The sequence below is a fragment of the Saccostrea cucullata genome, unplaced genomic scaffold, assembly GCF_032062105.1.
Source record: "Saccostrea cucullata isolate Sc308-1 unplaced genomic scaffold, CSIRO_AGI_Scuc_v1 ctg264, whole genome shotgun sequence".
In the NCBI taxonomy this organism is placed as follows: Eukaryota; Metazoa; Mollusca; class Bivalvia; order Ostreida; family Ostreidae; genus Saccostrea; species Saccostrea cuccullata.
In genome coordinates this window covers 465,493-483,991 of record NW_026932935.1, presented here as the reverse complement: position 1 = coordinate 483,991, position 18,499 = coordinate 465,493, and the positions used below count along the sequence as shown (strand labels likewise).

The 18,499-nt window shown below is 33.3% G+C and overlaps 1 protein-coding gene across 3 annotated transcripts in view; it reads left to right on the top strand.

The window, feature by feature from the left end:
* Positions 1-472: 472 nt before the first annotated feature.
* LOC134236565 (anion exchange protein 3-like) overlaps positions 473-18,499 on the top strand; it is a 32,699-nt gene continuing 14,672 nt past the window's right edge. The window contains exons 1-15 of one of the 3 annotated variants that reach the window (XM_062718733.1): positions 473-660; positions 1,465-1,524; positions 6,310-6,652; positions 7,397-7,590; positions 7,906-8,145; positions 8,320-8,578; positions 9,167-9,284; positions 9,647-9,819; positions 10,061-10,212; positions 12,010-12,187; positions 12,672-12,807; positions 14,460-14,543; positions 17,110-17,302; positions 17,529-17,822; positions 18,078-18,270. In XM_062718733.1, the coding sequence (XP_062574717.1) occupies positions 1,489-1,524; positions 6,310-6,652; positions 7,397-7,590; positions 7,906-8,145; positions 8,320-8,578; positions 9,167-9,284; positions 9,647-9,819; positions 10,061-10,212; positions 12,010-12,187; positions 12,672-12,807; positions 14,460-14,543; positions 17,110-17,302; positions 17,529-17,822; positions 18,078-18,270 (2,593 nt within the window). In that variant the 5' untranslated portion in view covers positions 473-660; positions 1,465-1,488. Of the gene's footprint in view, positions 661-1,464; positions 1,525-5,118; positions 5,242-6,309; positions 6,653-7,396; positions 7,591-7,905; positions 8,146-8,319; positions 8,579-9,166; positions 9,285-9,646; positions 9,820-10,060; positions 10,213-12,009; positions 12,188-12,671; positions 12,808-14,459; positions 14,544-17,109; positions 17,303-17,528; positions 17,823-18,077; positions 18,271-18,499 lie in introns of those variants that run through there. The other 2 variants (XM_062718734.1, XM_062718735.1) reach the window with 2 other exon arrangements.

Genomic DNA, 18,499 nt, shown 5'->3' with positions numbered 1-18,499 from the left:
GGTCTGTACCTAAAGCTCTATACTGAAAGAAATAAATTGCGTTCTCACGATATGTTCACAGTGATCTAGCTGTTTATATTTTTGCATTTATCTTTAATATGTTAGATAATTTTTTTTTGAAGTTTCTACAATTCAATTATGTTAAGTAATTGATTCATTTATTAGACTCTTGAAACAATGATAACCCAGTTTTGTGAAACTCAGTGACAGAATTAGTTGTTGTTTGTTAAGGTTATGGAGAGAGAGCTATATTGTTTGTTTCGGTTGGCTCTGAAAAGTAAACAAGTCTACATCAGAAAGTGAAGATAAGTACCGAACTGATTTAAAAGTATGTCAATTGTACTGCAAGTCAATTCAAGATATACCAGTTCATTAACTGCGTGTAAATAGTTATGTTTCGCAAAAATGGAATAATTTGAAACAGGGTAAAATAGCTTGTGGAAGATTTTAAGGTGGGTACATGTTGAATTCACTTTATGTTTGGATTTGTACCAGTGGAAGGTTATAATGTAACTTTGACTTAGATTTTCGTTTTTGGGTGCCTCGTGGAGAATCAGGAATTTCGGTGTCATGATAGGACAGCGTGCCCTTCTCCAATGAATTTGGTTTCATTCTTGATAGGGTATTGACTTTCTCTGGATTTTTCCCTGTGTGTTTGAGGTAGGAAATTATGAATTATTGCCTAAATAGGCCCATTAATAACATTATTAGTTTTTGTACCTTTGTTGGAGTATCATGTATTGTTAAAATAATGTCTGAGCTTCTGATATGTCCTTAGCCCCAGCCATTGCATAATATTATAAATATCTTCATTGCCTAGATGTCGTTCTCCTGTGTATGAGAGATTTTATTGCATGCTGTTTGTAATTAGATTAAGTTTCATATTTAAAAAATCTATAGGATTTCCTGATCAGCAAATTAATGAATACACGGTCAGAAGCTGTAATAATTGTAATCAATAGAAACTGGAGGATTGGTAAAGTCAGTATAACATGGTAAACTGTAATAAATCTAGGCCTGCCTAGGACTTCAAACGGAAGAAGGTCAAATGATAAAGTTTCATAGGTGATGGTTTCAGCTACTACGGTATGTGAGAGCATACTTCAGTATTAACGATGGGGACCAAGCATAGTTATCATAAATATTAGATGAAAGTAAAAAGTACAAAAAGAGACATGTGTATGTCCGTCGTCCGATACATATTAAAAAGTACAAAATGAGGCATATAAACATCTTGAGTGTGCTATACTTAGTACATTGTATAATCATATTCACACACCGAGTTAAATGTATTGTTTAATGTTTATGGTTCACTTGCCATGGTTATGTAACAATGTGACTATAAGTCGGTCACATAGATAGTGGTATTTCAAGGACTTCAATGTTTTTATTTTTATTTCATAAAAATTATTTTTAGAATATAAATTTAAATCGGTGCTTTAAATGTGATATTTTTACCTACAGAGGGACAATTTATGACGTAGCATTATGGCCTTCTTGGGAAGAGATAACCATGAAGACCTTGTAAGTATCTGTTTGTGGTTGATGCATTACATATATACTCGTACTTTTCTGTGTGCTTTAGTTACTGTAAATGTTATTTGTTGGTCCCTCCTTTTCCACTTTTTGTTGCCGTAAGGTCAAGCACTGGCAAATTCCAGAATTTGAACAGTTAGGTAGGGTTTTTTATGCCCCTGGATCAAAAGATCTCTGGGGTATATTGTTTTTGTCCTGTCTGTCTGTTTGTCTGTTTTTCTGTCTGTCTGTTGTCAACTTTAAGCTAGCCCATAACTAATGAGTGGCTAGTATTCCTTGTGACAAGACCTTTCTTTGGGTAACATCAAATTTGACCTCTTGACCTTGGAGTTGGACCTACTTTTACAAAAAAAAAAACCAAAAAAAAAAAACACACTTTTAGCTTGGCTAAAAATTTTGAACAGTTGGAGCTAGGGCTTTCATACTTCACATGTGTATTCATTGTGACAAGACCTTTCACCTGGTATAAATATTTTTTACCTTTTGACCTTGACCCAAGAGTTTGACCCACTTTTTAAAAACTTTAATCTTGGTCATAACTGTTGAACATTTAGAAATAGGGCTTTTATATTTCACAGGTGTATTCCTTGTTTTTCCTTGTCAAATTTTTGGGAAGTTGCCCCCCCCCCAATTTTGAAACCATTGCTATAGGCCTGCATGCTGCATCTGAGATAACTTGCAGTGATGAAAAGGAGACTTCCACAGGACATAGTCTTCTATGTGGCCACTTAATTAATATTATTTATTATTATACCACAAATGTGTGGTCAACATGTACCCGGGCCTGTTCCAAAAATATTCTGTATACCTTAATATGCTTTTTGAAGTGAACGTAGTAGAACTTTTGGATTTCGGAGAAAAACACTCCTGTCTTAAAGTTTATTTGGCAAATAAAAACTTGGGATTTGATTTCAGTTTCCAAATAATACGAGGGTTGTTCGAAAATTATTGAGACATTGTGTATATTTTGCTTTCTAATGAACGTCTTTCAGTGAAAATTGGCATATACGTTTGACATACACTAAAAATTAATAAGAGCAAGAAATATTTTACAAATATTAAATATTTTCTCTACAATGGTATATAAATGTGTCAATAGTAGGGGTACCCGGAGCAGTCGCGGAATCAGACATTGAAAATATGTAACCCCAAAATTCTAACTCTTCGTGGATCAATAATGAGAGCGAAAATAATTCAGTTTAAGTGTATAATTTTTCAGCTTTGGTTCAAATTCATGTTGTGCAACTTTGATAGAATTTTGATCAGAAATACGGGATCATAAAAAAATTAAGCGCGGTAGAGAAATCTGCTTACAACGAAAAAAATGGATTTTGACGTCAAGGGCGGAGCAGCCAGCATACCTAAAATTTTGTGTAGCGCAATGCAGAACTCTTTTCAAGACTGAACGACCTGCTAAAACAATAACAAAGAGAAAAAAATGATGTGTTAGGGTTTGTCATTTCCTTGGTATACATTTTTAAGCAATTAATTTAACAAGAGTAAAATTAAAAGATCTGGACGACCATGAGTTATTACATACAGTATTGATATCGTTACGGTATTTAACCCGCGTTGCATAAATTGGCACTGCATGATTCTAAGTCGTCCTTTCCCATAAATGAAAATTTTTGAATGGGGTAGCAACAGCATACATTTTTAAAGAATAGTTTAAGAAAAGAGACTGTTTGATTTTTGTAATGTTATATATGTAATAACAAAGAAGGAAGAGTATTAAACGCTTCCCGATCGTTTCACATGCGAAACAATCTACGGCTAACGTAACGTTAAATGACGTAGCGAGGCTGCTCCGGGTCGATAGACATATGCATATTTATTACTTCACAGAAACTTATATAATTATCTTATGAATTAGAAAATTTCCTTAAGTGTTTTAGACGTTCTTTAAAAGATGTTGATTAATTTTCATGAAATTATCTCCGTCCTTTATGGAGTAAATGTAATTGTCTCAATAATTTCCGAACAACCCTCGTATTCTGCATATTGGTATTTATTTCTTGATTATCCACTTGAAACTCAAACCAAGGATCTTTTCTTCTTGAATATATGTGTGTTCTACCTGAGCCACTATAGACTGCTTTGCATTTATGGATGTATTATTGATGGTACCTTAATTCATGAAATGAACAAGATTTAACTGGTACCTAAATTAAATCTTGAGGATTAACAGACTTTAACAAGACTCCAGTCTTCCATCTTAATACTTTATTATCTCTCTATTGTGACATGTACAGAATCATCTATATGGTAACACAATCTGAACATCTAAATATGATGTATTGCTTATACAGGTAATCTGAACAAAATATGACGTACAGCTTAAATTTGTACAGTAGTAAGATGTAAAATAAAATTATGATTTAGTTATCACATGGATAATCCAAGATTTTGTATTGGTAATCCTTAAGCTCTGAATCTAAACAGTCATGTCACTGAAGTATTAGACAAGGAAATCTGATTTTTCATGAAAAGAAGATCCCAACCTCTTAACAACCAGAGAGCAATGATTCTCCCCATCTCCCAATCACAAAGAATGTAGTCAGCGGAGGGCATCACATCCAAGTCTGGCTTATTTCTAACCCTCCCCTCTTCTGTGTGTTATAGGTAATTGCCCCCTAATTTGTATACCTAACATTTTGCGTTTTTCTGATGAATGTCTTTGTGTGGGAAGAAACTTTATTTGGATCAGAGAAGGTATTTGGAAGAGTTCCGGGAGTGTATATGTAAGAATCTAATTATACAGAGGCTTCAAGCAAGATATAGGGCATTCACACACAGGTTTTAATTGTACTATTATGTCCGTTTTAAATATTTTATGTTTTTCTGTAAACACACAGTGTCCTATACTCTTGTGTATTGTTGTCAATATAATCTTAATTCAAAATCATTCACTTAGAAATATTGACTATTTAAATCGCTGATTATCTGATAAATAGAGAAAAATAGCAGGTTTTGTGATAATTATCGACAGGTCAATGCATTGTGGCTTTATTTACTAAATATAGACTACCCGAGATAAAAATAACCATAATCATTTGTAGAGCATTATGACTTGACCCATGTGTTATGCATACTGCATAGATCTAGATCTTAGAGGCTTTGACCTGGAGTCATTGCACCTTAAACTGCTTGTCTGCTTGTAAACTTGGTCAGTGAATCACCTTCATAAACTAATTATTTCTGCAGAAGGAAAACTTGTATAGATGTATATATACAGTCATTTGTAAAAGTGCCGTACTATTACATGTACGGGACCCTCAGAAGTACAGCTGTGAACAAACACGTTAGTAAAGAGACACCATTGGTGTATAACTGATTAGCAGAATATAATGCTTACCTTGTTATTAGATCAAGGTAAACTTAATTAATTAGATGATTAATTACGGAAGCAGCTATTTGGTGTGCCCTTCGGAATTTGTTTTTTTTTTATTTCTACATTCATTTTAACCAGGTGACGTCTCACAGGTGAAACAAACAGTGTGTTTGTGAAATTGACATAAATTCGTTTGTGCGACAATTTATGCTGTATATCAACTTATTTGTTGGACAGTAAATTTTCAGTGATCTTTAGAAGTCAGAGGAGTTTAAAAGAGTCATTTGTGGCAGCTTTAATTTATTAGCCAAGTGAAATTTGAAAATAGAAATTTTCTAAGGCAAACTTGAGACTGTGGAATAAGAATCTTGTAGGTAAGACTTCACATTTTTTTATTTTTTTATTTTTTTTTTTTTTTGTGTCTTAGAATAGAAATCAACATGCTGTAGAAATATTTTGAGCAAAAAATTGTGAACAATAGCTGTGCAGATGAGTAACAGGCTTTTGGGAGGTGTAACACTAATTTATACACAGATGATTTACTTTACACATGTTAAAACATTTAGACATGGATTACCGTCAGGTAAATTAATGCTGATTCAACTAGCTGAAGAAGTTTGAAAAAAAATTTGTTTGTGATTTGGATATAGTTTTGGACACCTCCCTTGTTTGGAACACTTGTAAAAAGAATCCTCCTTGCAATATTATGATCTTAGAATGATAGGATGTATGTATTGGGTCAAATGAGATCGGTACATGAGGAATAAAGGTGACATGACATTATCCATTATTTTTAGTTATACATATATGACAAGGAAGACCTCATTACAAATTCATGTGTATTACAAATGTCGACAGTTACCTATAAATGTTTAATGAGTGGACTAATTTTATCCATATAAAGTTCATTATTAGGTGAAAATTAAGTCTAAAGTGGTTCCGTGCCCTTTTATCTTAAGGTTAGGAACTTTTTTATAGCAATACCTGCTGAAGTTTGGTTTACTCAAGGGCTTGTTTCTAAGCTGTATCAACGGTGCAGTGGAATTTAACTTTTAATGCTGTGGGAGGGAAATGGTAGATTTGGTTTTTGTCAACTTAGCAATCTTCAAAAGATGTCTGTGTGGATGGAAAAAAAAACAATGTCATGAGATTTAAGCTGATGGTACCTGTATTATGGTGGCATGATTCAACTTTTGAACAGCTGATCTTGATAATATGATATTCGATCAAAAAAATGACATGATTTTCAATCTAAATGCTAGCTAGGACTTTTTTCAGGTGCTGTTTGTGACATGGAATGAAATTTTTTCTGTGTTATTATACAATCTAATTGTGTCAAAAAGCAGACAAACCAATTAAGCAGAGAAATAATTCTCCATAAATATTCATTGTTCCCATACAACTCCCAGTGCCCTAGTGACCAGGTCTGTTTCTCATTGTAGAATTATAATCGGGACCAATCCACAGGTCCCAGGCAAGTCAATTCCACCTCCTTTCTGCTGAATGCTACCCAGGAATTAGACGGAGAACATTCCCATTCCTCCCCAGGGGTTTTGACACGTTCCCCCACGGCCCCAGATATGCCACGCCAGGATCATTCCCTCGACCACATAGTGGATTTATTTGACGATGTACAGAAGATATTTGAGAAATATCCCAAGTTTGATGTCACAGATTTATCTGCGGGATCAGAACTGTTGGCATCAGAACATGTGACATCAAGGGATGGAGATCGTGTGATTCCAGCTAAGGACGCTATGGTGTACACTGAGGATGATTTCAGCAGTAAGTGATGGAACAAAACAATCAGGTCCATCTCATACCTAAACAACAAATTCATTCCTAAAATGAGCTTCTTTCACAAGCCTTTTCCATTGTCATGATTTGCCATTGTCATCATTTTTAATGACCAATAATAAGTATTGTAACATAATTAAGTTGCATGGCTGGATGACATGAAAGAAAACCAGATATCTTCTAATGAATTGAAAAATAACAATATTTTATGCTTCTGAACTTTTAAGTTTATATACCAGTACAAAGGACTGTTGATTATAACAAATTCTGATGTTCAGTTATCAACTTGATGTGCAGATATTGCAAAGCATGATTTTTACGGAAATGAAAGGAACATATATTTCTAAAAGAAACCAAAACACATATCTTAACTGCATGGCAATAGCTTTTTTGTATTTTAATTTTTAAAGGAATATATGTTATATCATTTTGAAAAGGTAATATATATTGCAATAAATAAAGAGACAATTTCTTATCAATTATAAAGTAAAGAAGTTAAAATTGCTTTAGAGAATTTACTATTTCATTAGATTATTATTTGATACATGTAATGATATGTCACAGCAGTCTGGCATTTGCAACCTATTGCTTACTGAATTAAGACATGTCCACTTAGACACGTTAAATAAAATCTACTGCATGCATTTGTAAAGATTTTAGCTGTGCAGTAATTGATCTCTGCACTCAATTAAAATTTGAAAATTCTTTTTACTGTATCATTGAATTTTTTAGGCCATAGAAGTAATTCCTTCCCACATATCCATCACCCTTTGAGGCCCCTGAGAAGCAAATCTCACAAAAATGTCCGACATTCCGAGCACCATAAAAAGAAAAAGAAGAAGAAGAGACGGATGCACGTCAACAAGAGCTTCCCCTCCAAATCTGCCGTACAGTCGCCCCCAATTCCAGAGGACGACGAAGATGAGGTACAAGAGGGGGCTTGGATTTTTTTTTTATATGATACGACAAATTTATTATTAATGAATGTTTTTAAGTGATGAAATGTGTATTGATCGGATGGGACTTTTTTTTATAAAGCAGAATGATTGATTAAGAAATTTTCTGTATTAACAAATGATCATTTATTAATGATTGAGTAACTGAAGAAATTTGAAACCCAAATGATTTTTAAAGTTTTAATCTTTGCTTAAATTGTATTTTTTGTCAGTGAGATAACTGACTTTTCTGATACAGAAGAAATACTTATTTTTGTAACGTATCTTTTTTTCTCATTTGCACAGTACTGTTCTTCGTACGATTCATCAAGTGATTCCTCGATCAGCCGCCGCAACAGCTCAGTCAGTCAGGACTTGGTGGACGCTCCTCTAGTCATTAAGGAACAAAGTGACCTTGAACCCTCCTCAAGTGTTGACCTTGACAAGGCTTTGGGAGATGTGCCCCCAGAACCTCCAACCCCCTCTCCTACCTCTACTCAGTTAGAGGCTCCTAGAACACCTGAAAGAAAACCTTCTGATAGAAAGGTACAATAGGCTTCTGTTACTTAGTTGTATTTTATTTTTGAAAGTTAAATTTAGATAAGTGATAATATATAGGTATATATTTATATAGAGTGAGAAACCAATCATCGGTTATTGTATTTCTTTAGTCTTATCTATGAAATATATTATGAAATATATTCATTAACCCTTTTTAAGGTTGCTGATTTTTTCATTGGTGAGAATGAATCGTCCCCACCCCGGGATTTAACACCCTCAGTGGAGAAGAAGCCATTCCCCTCCTCCTTTAATGAGGTGCTGAGTCAGAGTTCATCTACCACCGAAGACCACTTCCAGCTGCTAGACTTCGGGAATACTGAACAAGAACCACTTCTGTCTGAACAAGCCCAGCGTAAACCAGCGGGAAGTTCAAGGTCACTGCTGGATGAGGGCAGAAGTCGAGTGCATTTTTCCGTCGGTAATGTCCCCATTATTTGTTTGATGCTCTCTGACCGATCCAACAAAATTGCCCCTACCCAATCATTTTTTTCAGCACTTTGAATTTTTAAATACTTTTTTAAAAATTCAGTTTTATTAGAAAAAGAGATTGTATCATTTTAACGCTGTATATAAATTCTCTTGGATGCTTTAAGATTGAAAATTTTTATAACAATAAATATTAAATCTGTCTAGCTACCCAGTGTGTATTGAACACATCAATAATTTTCTGAGTTTTTATTTTTTTTTTTATAAAAGTTAAAAATCAATTTGATCAATACTGTTAAGCCAAAAAAAAACTACCTACCTACGCATCTTGAAAAATGTGGGTCAGAGTACATCAAACAAAAATATTTTTAATGATGGCCCGATTTCAAAAGTCAGTTAATAATAAAAATCAAAATTAGAAATTGACATTATTCATTTTTTTGCAAATTATGTTATCTAAATTTGCAGGTCTAAATAAGTTAAAAAAGTGGAAAATCCATGTGTAGATTTTTTGGTGCAGTTTTCCAATTAATTTTGAAATACAGAAAACAGAGAATTGAAAGCCAAGTTATTTCTTCAGGTGGTGAAGACAGTGCAGCCAATCTGTTGAGTTTAAAGGGAGATACGGAATCTGTGTCCTCGGACCAATCACAGAACAAGAGAAGCAGGGCGTCATTTCATTCCACAGGCAGTGGAAAGTAGGTCACTTCAAATGCCTGAAAAAAGTTTTTTTTATCTCCAATATTTTTAATTTTGTTAAGTAAGAATAGTTAAACTTAGTTAAGATATTAGGAAAAGGAGGAGTAAGTGGGGTTTTTTTTGCCTTATGTATAAGAGAACATTCTTCAAACATTAAATATGTAACTCAATTTATGTAATTTTCTGTAATTTTAAATCCCCAACAAACTTAAAGTTTGAAATTATGGGGGTTAACTAAAATGGTTTTGAAGAATAATCAGCTCACACAAGTATTCCATTTTTTTTTTACTGAATAATTCTCCAAGTTGATGAGCAATGTAAATTGATGAAGAAAATGTTCAGAATGATGTATTATGTTTAGGTCAACCAAGTCGCATCGACACAAACGCCACCATGACCACTACAAGACAGAGGACTTGTTGTTACGGCGACAGAAGGGCAGCGAGGTCCACCTGGATATGGTGGTTAAGAGTGAGCCCACAGAGACGGACGAGGCTCAGATGTTACACAAAGCCGACCTTGACGAGATGGCCAGTAAGTACAGTCTTAGGTTTACTCTAGTGGCTGATGGGGGCAATACAAGATATGCATAATACAAAGCCTATGCAATGCATTAGATTTAAAAAAATGAAAGGACTGAAATGATTACATCTTTGAAGGAGGGGGGATAGAACATATATCTGATGCTGAATGATTGGGGATTCTGTACAAGGGACTTTTGAGGGGGATGGAATAATGCTATTGATGATAAGTGATTGGGATAATCTGTATACAGGTCACAGATTGGACAAACTTCATGGAATCCGGCGACATCGACTGACAAAGAACCACAGTGCCATGTCCTCTATTGTCCACATCGGTAAACACAAGAAAACCAAACACAAGATGTTCCAACCAAAGAAAAAATTTGACCACCGGCCTCATGAAGTATGTTTCCATTATATTCTCTCTCGCTTTGTTCGTCAGAATATAAATTAATTGTACTCTAAAGATAACAAACAATCATAAATGTAGAAATGCTGCTTGCTAGAGCATTTTATTACATATATTTACACTACTCTTTTATTCTTTCATAATATTTCATTCATAGGTTTTTCACTGACTGAAATCTTAATATTTCTTTAATTTCCAAGCCCTTTAAGTTCTCTTTACATATTTAATTTACTAGCCCTTGAATTACCTTGCTTTCTAGCAAGCAGTAGAATGACTCGTACTGCACGTTTCGACTATTTACTGTATTTGGCTGAATATTATACGCATTGATGTAAAATACGCACCCCCTTTTTGAACCTGTAACTTGGGAAAAAATGCAGTTTGGATGTATCATATTTAACAGAAAATTTTACCTAGTGATGTTCTGAACTTTGAAAATCACGGTAATTTGTTTTGAAAATCGGCACGAAGATTAAGTATCAAAAATTTACAGCACACAATTTTTTTTTCAAATACATTTATAATTTTCTCTTAATCCTGAATTTCCATATCGTGGCAATCTGGAGAAAATTATTTCTTTCAACAAAGCACAAGATAATGTTGCGTAAAAGTTTTTAACAGAGTTAATTATTATTTGTTTTTAAGCATAAGATGATTTTGAAATAATATGTCACCATATTCTTTGGTGAAGTAATTTTATTTCAACAAAGCATGAGATATTGTTGCAAGTTTTAACAGTTGTCATATTTAATTTTAGTTATAGGTAATCATGCTGAAAATTATGTTACTTTAACAGAACACGAGATTGCAACATCAAAGTATTAATAGAGTATGATTTTCCTTTTCTGAATCTTCGTGGATATCTTATTTTCTACAGAGCACGAATAAATGATAACACTTAAGTTTTAGCATAATTCATATTTCATTTGTCAGCTCTCAATCAAGAGGCCGATAAATGTAAGCTAAAGTAAAATTACATTTAACAAGCGTTTAATTGTAAATGTGTCGTAATCAACACAATGACATGCTCTTACATACGAAAGGTCACAAACCGACCCAAATTTTTAACAAAGATAATCAAAGCAATTAAAAGGACAGCTCTAACTGTTAAAACAATGCTTTGGAGTCGGTAGACAATTTAATTGCCCGGAGGGATGTTGAGAGAATTATCAAGTGACAAGCGCACATGTTCACAACATTGACTTCCTTTCATTGGGACATACAGAAGGATGTGTATGTTGAATTGAATTTTCCCTGAGTTATTTAAAAAACGACTTATTACTTTTTCTGGCAGATAAGGTACATGTTTTCTGTGATTACGGAAGCATGTGGCAAAGGAATGTGTGAACGTGAATGTGTGAAAATATGGCGATAAACAAAAGAAATTGCATATGTCTCTAGGTAGTGTTACGGTATGTACGTATGTTAACCATGTTTCACCTGAAAGAAAAAGTTATCAAAATCCCATTGTGGTTCACAGAAATTTATTTTAGGAAAAAAGTGTGTATTATATTCCGCCAAATACGGTACATTACATTACCATGTGACAACCCTCAAATCGAATACTCTACAAGAATAATAATAATAAATAAAATTCTGTAATGTCTTTTGAGCCCTGTTAAATGTATGTTTTGGCATTATTAATTGCAGTTTTCCTCATCATATTATAACTAACTTTATAAAAATTAGATTTTGCTTGAGTATGTTATAGTTTGATTTTTAAGTTTATCAGCTTGTAACTTTAGTATCTACAGATTTGAATTGTTTAATGCCTTTATGTCTGTGTTACAGGTGTTTGTGGAGTTAGACGAGTTGTACGGAGATGAAGAGAAGTACGAGTGGAGAGAGAAGGCTCGGTGGATCAAGTTTGAGGAGGATGTGGAGGAAGGGGCAGAGCGGTGGGGCAAACCCCACGTGGCGTCCCTGTCCTTCCACAGTCTGCTGGAGCTCAGGCGGGGCCTGGAAAACGGTAACATTAGCTGCAGTCCATGATTAATTGTCATGGTTTCATCTTTATGTTTTATTGACAGGGGCTTCTAATATAACTCAAAGATTCTGTTTTTCTGTTTTCTATATACATAAAAAAAGTTTTTTATGTGCGCTTCATATTTTCTCTTCATTTTTATGTTATAGAGACATGTACTTTGTCCTGATTTTTGGTAGATAAACAAAAAAAGGAAAATAGAAATAAACACAAATTTGATTAACAAGTAATCTAATGTTGCAGTACATGTACAAAATTGTACATGTGTTATTTATTATTTTGGAAAGAAAAACCATTTGTTATATTGACTAAAGGAACTTATGTGAATTTTTCTTCTGCTTTTAAACTGATTTCTATCAATATAATTTTTTCAAAACTGTAATGGAGCAATTTTTTGACTGGAATCTTTCTGACAAAATTTGAAACCCTGTTAAAAATGAGGATAATTAATTCGTTAATGTAATTGTAGGTACTATGATCCTTGACCTTGAGGCTGAGGACCTCCCCAGTATTGTAACATATGTGGTGAACGACATGGTTATTCATGACCACATCAAGAGTGAGGACAAAGGCAAGGTCCTCAAAACGCTCCTCATGAAGCATAAGTATGTATTCAATGCTTCTTAGGAAGCTTATTGCACAAATTGTGTATATATATTCGGGAGAGTTTATGAAAGTATATTAGGTACACTATATAAGAGAACAAGTATTTTAGAATGAGGAAAAATGTTGTAGAATTAGTGATATATCTATTTGGGATACATTTATATATTGCATGAGTAAAAAAGGGCAGTAGAACTCTAGAAAGAGGAATTACAGTTTTTTCTTCGGTAGTCAGGAATTTAAGATACAAAAAATTATTTTCAAAAACTTTTCAAACTAAACGCATGTGTGTTTTAAAAATAAATTTTAAGACTAAACTTTTTTATGTGTTAGATTTGATTATGAATGTTTTTTTTTTTATCTAATGGCATTCTATGTCTGTAAAATTAGATGCAGATTAAGAGAGATTTGAGCATGAGTATTTTTAGATTCATAGTTATTTTCTCTTGAGGATTTGACTGCACAAATTGTTTCAAAAAGATTTCAAATAAATTCATGATTGGGAAAGTTGTAGTTGGTATATGCTGCGTTAAATCTGACAAAGAAGCATGATATATTGTGTGAAAGTTTCAGGAAACTTTTATGTCAAGTGTTGTTCTGAGTGTTTTTAGTAGGGTATGTTCAGAAGTGAGTGGGATTTGCTGTATGATCTGTTCTCCATGCAATTGAAATTTTTAAAGAAAAATATATATCATGATGAACTTAAATCTGATTAAAATTTAATTTATCAGACATAGGTAAAAAACAGATGAAATTTTGGGTAAAAAGAAATCAGTTAAAATCAGCTTTGGCTATGAGCAACTGTAATATGTTGCGATTTGGCTGTTTCTAAAGTTTTCTTTTTCGTGTGGGACACTATGGAGTACTGTTGTTGTTTCAAATAATTCAAAAAATTTTATTGAAATGGAAAAATGTTATTTAAAATTTTCTTTACCTTTCCTTTTCTTTCCTATGATGTGATAATTGGTTTCAATGTTAAAGCATGTGGATAATTCTTTTTCTATGAAATATACTCGATAAAACAACAGAACTTGCTCTCTTTGGGGTGCGGTTGTTTGCACAGTTTAAAGTCTTTTGAATCAAAAGTAATGTGTGGGTACAATACATCTACTCATTACAGCTTCAAATGACTTTGTAATTGTGAAACTAAAATGTAATGCATTGTTGTTTTCTAAATGTGTTTTCAATTACAGTTACAAACTTATTTCCTATGTATAATACATGTACCAGCTTTTAAGCATGAAATTCATATCAAGGCAGTGGCCAAAATATTAGATTTTTTAAGAATTGATTTGTGGTGGATTTTTTGGGCATGTCATATACATGTATGTCTGTCTGTATTTCCCATCATCAAAACAGTCACTGAAGAATGTAAAACTAATGTGTACTCTCTGCGGAATCCAACTGCTTACAAATGTAAACTCATTAGTTTTCATGTACTGCATTTATTAGAATAAAATGACAAGACTAAGGTTTTTTTGCTTTTCACTTAACATGTGTGTAGGCACAAGTTTTTTTTTTAACTTCTAAAAACCACAACAGCTAGGGAGGATCAAAGATCTTGATAGGTGGACTAGAATAAAAAGGGATAGAGCTAGGAAAATAATTAAGTCAGTATGGTTCTTCATCTTTGGTCTTGTTACCTTGTTTTCAGACATGTCGGAGACAAATTGAACACTTTTATTCGTCGCAACATTTCCTACATGAATCTCAGCGGACTTGACAGCAGCAACAAAAGGTTGTACTATATCATCAAACAAAAAAAAAAACATGGCTGCCCTAGGGTCAAGGGTGGAGTTATATGTTGCCATGGTTACTAATATTCATATTCTCTAGTTTGTTTTTATTGGTGATGTTATTATTATAGTCATTTTTTGTCATCTGGTCTTTCATTGTCAAGGTTTCCATAGAAATACATGTATTTATTTTCTTCTGTTTTATAGACAAGAATCACTAATTTTGACAGCTAAAAAAATTGTTTATGTAGCTATATGTACTGGAAAAAGGGTTTGAAGTTATCATAATTTTTGGCTCCTTACATTTTATTGTTGTGTGTGTTAATTATTATATATACATTTTATATTTTTTTATTTTTATTTTATTCATCAATCGTGAGCAAAAATAATGCTGTTCTAATATATAATATTTCCTGATATTATAAAGGGGCAAAATAGATCAAGAACTGAAGAATTCTTAAAATAAGCCTGCATGCATGCAGTATTTGGAAATCTGACTCATGATGTGTACTTATAGATTCATGGACCAATATATGAGATAGTTTTCTTTATAAATAACAAAGTAATACAAAGATAATTAATTTTAAAAAAAACTTACCGTAGGTATGTTACTAATCACACTATATGCGAGGCATAAGTGTCTGTGCTAATGTACTATATTAATAACAAGGTAAAGAAAAATACCATGGCATTTAGTAGTTAATGATGAAAAAATAAGATTAGATGTAAACATTTACTGTAGGCTAGCTGTTATTGGTCCAACAGAAGCCAATAGATAAAAGTGGAAAGAAAAAATCAGGATCTTCCAACGTTTTAAAAATTGGCTCAAATAAACAAAGATCTTTTTGAAAGACATTCAGGAAGAACACGAAATCATATCTTAGGCTTGCTCTTGTTACTGAAACTGTAGTCATAGATTTCCTGAAATTTAATAGAAAAATCCAAAAGGAAATAACTTTGATCAGTAGAAGAGAGATATGGTATATTAAATATAAATAGAATTAATCCCTTTTTGTGATTTAAATACCACACTTGAATAATGTGTTCCAGACTGAAAGCATGCAGATCTACTTTTTTTTTGCAAAGATTTATTTTACTTAAATTCAAACCTTTGAAAGAGAACCCTCGACTTCAAACCTTTAAAGAAAAAAACTTGACTTAAAATATGTTTTACAGAGAAACCTTGACTTGTGTCAGACCCAGATGTAGCTCCATCACTTGGCTTACACTGTATCATCCTGACTGTAGCTTATAATCATACCTCTTTTGTCTTCTTACTGAGGGTCCTGAGTCCGTCCAGGACAACAAGTCCACACCAGCACTAAGTCATCTGTGTTTGTCACGTGTTTAGTACATCACCATACGTAACAACTAAAAATTCTAACTTGCAGGGATCTCTAAGTCTCTGGTGATGGTAGATTTATTAGGATATGTGTTTATAATTTTGATAACATTTTCTCTAACATATTTGTTGATACTGTGGACACAACCCTTCCTTTTGCTTTCAGTGTACCAGTAACTATACTCTTGATTACTTACCCATTGTAAACTTATATAATGTCCAGTGGCTTTTTCTATGTGTGGGCACGGTAAATTTAAGGTTATACATGCTGAACACAATTTATCTAATGCCATATTTGTGTCGAGCTTCATAAGAATTTATTTGCATTTAATGTAGAGCAAAAATTTCTAAAATTCATCCCATGATTTCAATCCAGCATTTTTCTTTAACATGTTTCCAGAATCTTGCAGTGTGAAAATAATCATGTTGAAATAACAAATCTCCTCATACATTCGATTACTAGCCTCCATGGAAATAATTTTCCTATCAGTGTTTGTGTGGTAGTGACAAATAGACTGGTCATTAGTCATTAGGAACTGGTGTTAGATTAGGCTAGGCCCACAGTAGTTGTCGAGTCTCTGTCATGTAGATGTGGGATGGGGTCGTGAGAGTTAATTCAGAAAGCTGATGCACATTATCAAAGGGGTGGGAGACAAAAAAGGTGTTTTTCTATTAACTATTGAATAATTCTGACAATAACGTGCATGATCAAAATTCTTCTTTCTACGCTGTTATATATTTTATTATTTATGCTGTATTGCATGATTTTCAAATTGTTGATACTCCCTTGCATGTTGCATGATTGTTTGATGTGACTTTTTTTTATTAAAACAGCATTTTTAACAGGTCCTTTTCTTTTTTATGTCAGATTTACTTAATTTGTGTTTGACGCACCTGTTCACAAGTATGAAACAAAACAAGGCCGAATTTATGTTAGATATTCTTCATTGTGTATCTCTTTAGATATGTATATTTCAATAGAAATTAATATTTATAAAAATGAATACAAAGATATGATTTAACATGGATCTTGTTTAACTTTCATAACAATAAAGCAAACTAATTTTCTGTATGCTTGGAATTGTAATTATAATTATTAGCTTGTTATAAAACAAGAACTTGTTTATAAAACTTTTTCCTTAACAGAAAAAAACAAAAAAGTTAACCTTTCGACCTTTAGGTTGCAAGGTCTACAGAATTAAGAATTTTAATGCCCACAATTTCAGACATCAGAAAGAAAAGTTGTCCTTGAGACGTTCCCTGACCTCTGCCAGTTTTCGTTCCTCTGCATCGTTAGACAAAATGGCAGACACTCCCACTGAAACACTGATAAAGAAGGAAAAGGAAGCGGCAGAAAAAGCCAAAAACAACGAAGTGAAAAACCTAGAGTTTGTCAAAGTCAATGTAGACAATAACATGGTATGTTCGGTAGATATTTTGACTGCCTACATGTTTGTATAAAAAATAATTTTAAAGTTAAATGCAAAAACATTGAAATATGTAATTACATGCACTATATGGATATAACAAATCACAAATATATAATAATTTGGTTGTGATTGAGTATTGAGAAAACATACTACAATATGTACATGTAATGCATTATATGGTGAAATAATTCAACATGCACACTTGTTATTTATAGCATGCTGATGGGGTACACATCGGGATCACAACTAACGAGAGTCGACAGAAGAACATACAGGACATCATGAGGAGAATTCCCAAGGACGCTGAGGCGCTGACGGTACTGGTGGGCTGCGTGGACTACCTCGCTAAGCCCGCCATGGCGTTCGTCCGTTTAGCCGAGGGTCAGGTGCTGGATAATCTGACGGAAGTCCCACTTCCTGTCCGTTTCTTGTTCGTACTCCTGGGTCCAGAAAACGCCATGGACTATCATGAAGTTGGTCGTTCCATTTCTACACTTATGGCCAATCAGGTATTTTTTTTAATTTGTCAGAAATTTCAAAACATGATGAACCTAGAATAAGATTATACAAGCAGTATTTTTTTCAGAATATGGAAAGTTTAATATTTTTTATATGGATGCAGTTTTGTGTATGATTTTAAATTACATTATTAAGTGAAATGGACAAAAATATGAGTAAATAATGAGTTTGCATATAAAAAAAAATATTATGAAATAGGAACTAATATAATACTATAAATGTTAAAAAATCTCTGATTTTTTCAGCATTTTCATGACATTGCCTACAAAGCTATTAGCAGGGATGAGTTGCTTCATGCTATCAACGAATTTTTGGATGAGTCCATTGTCCTTCCCCCCGGGGACTGGGATCAGAAGACCCTCCTTCCAATAATGGACATGGCCAGAAAGAAAGCGCGGGCCATGAGGAGAAAGAAACACAAAGAGGAGGAGAAAATAGGTCAGTTTACTATACACTACACTATAAATCTCAGGTAGTTTAGTTAGTCCATTTGTGAAACTCAGGAGAAAGTTTTACCTTAGGGCTGATGTTATGCTTCAGCTTTGAAGTCTCTCTGCAGTTCATACATGTACATGTATTAGAATTATGCATACATATACATTTTTCATCATTGCTGGAACAACATTTAATAAACTTATTGATCATTATTTTGTCCAGAAATAACCAG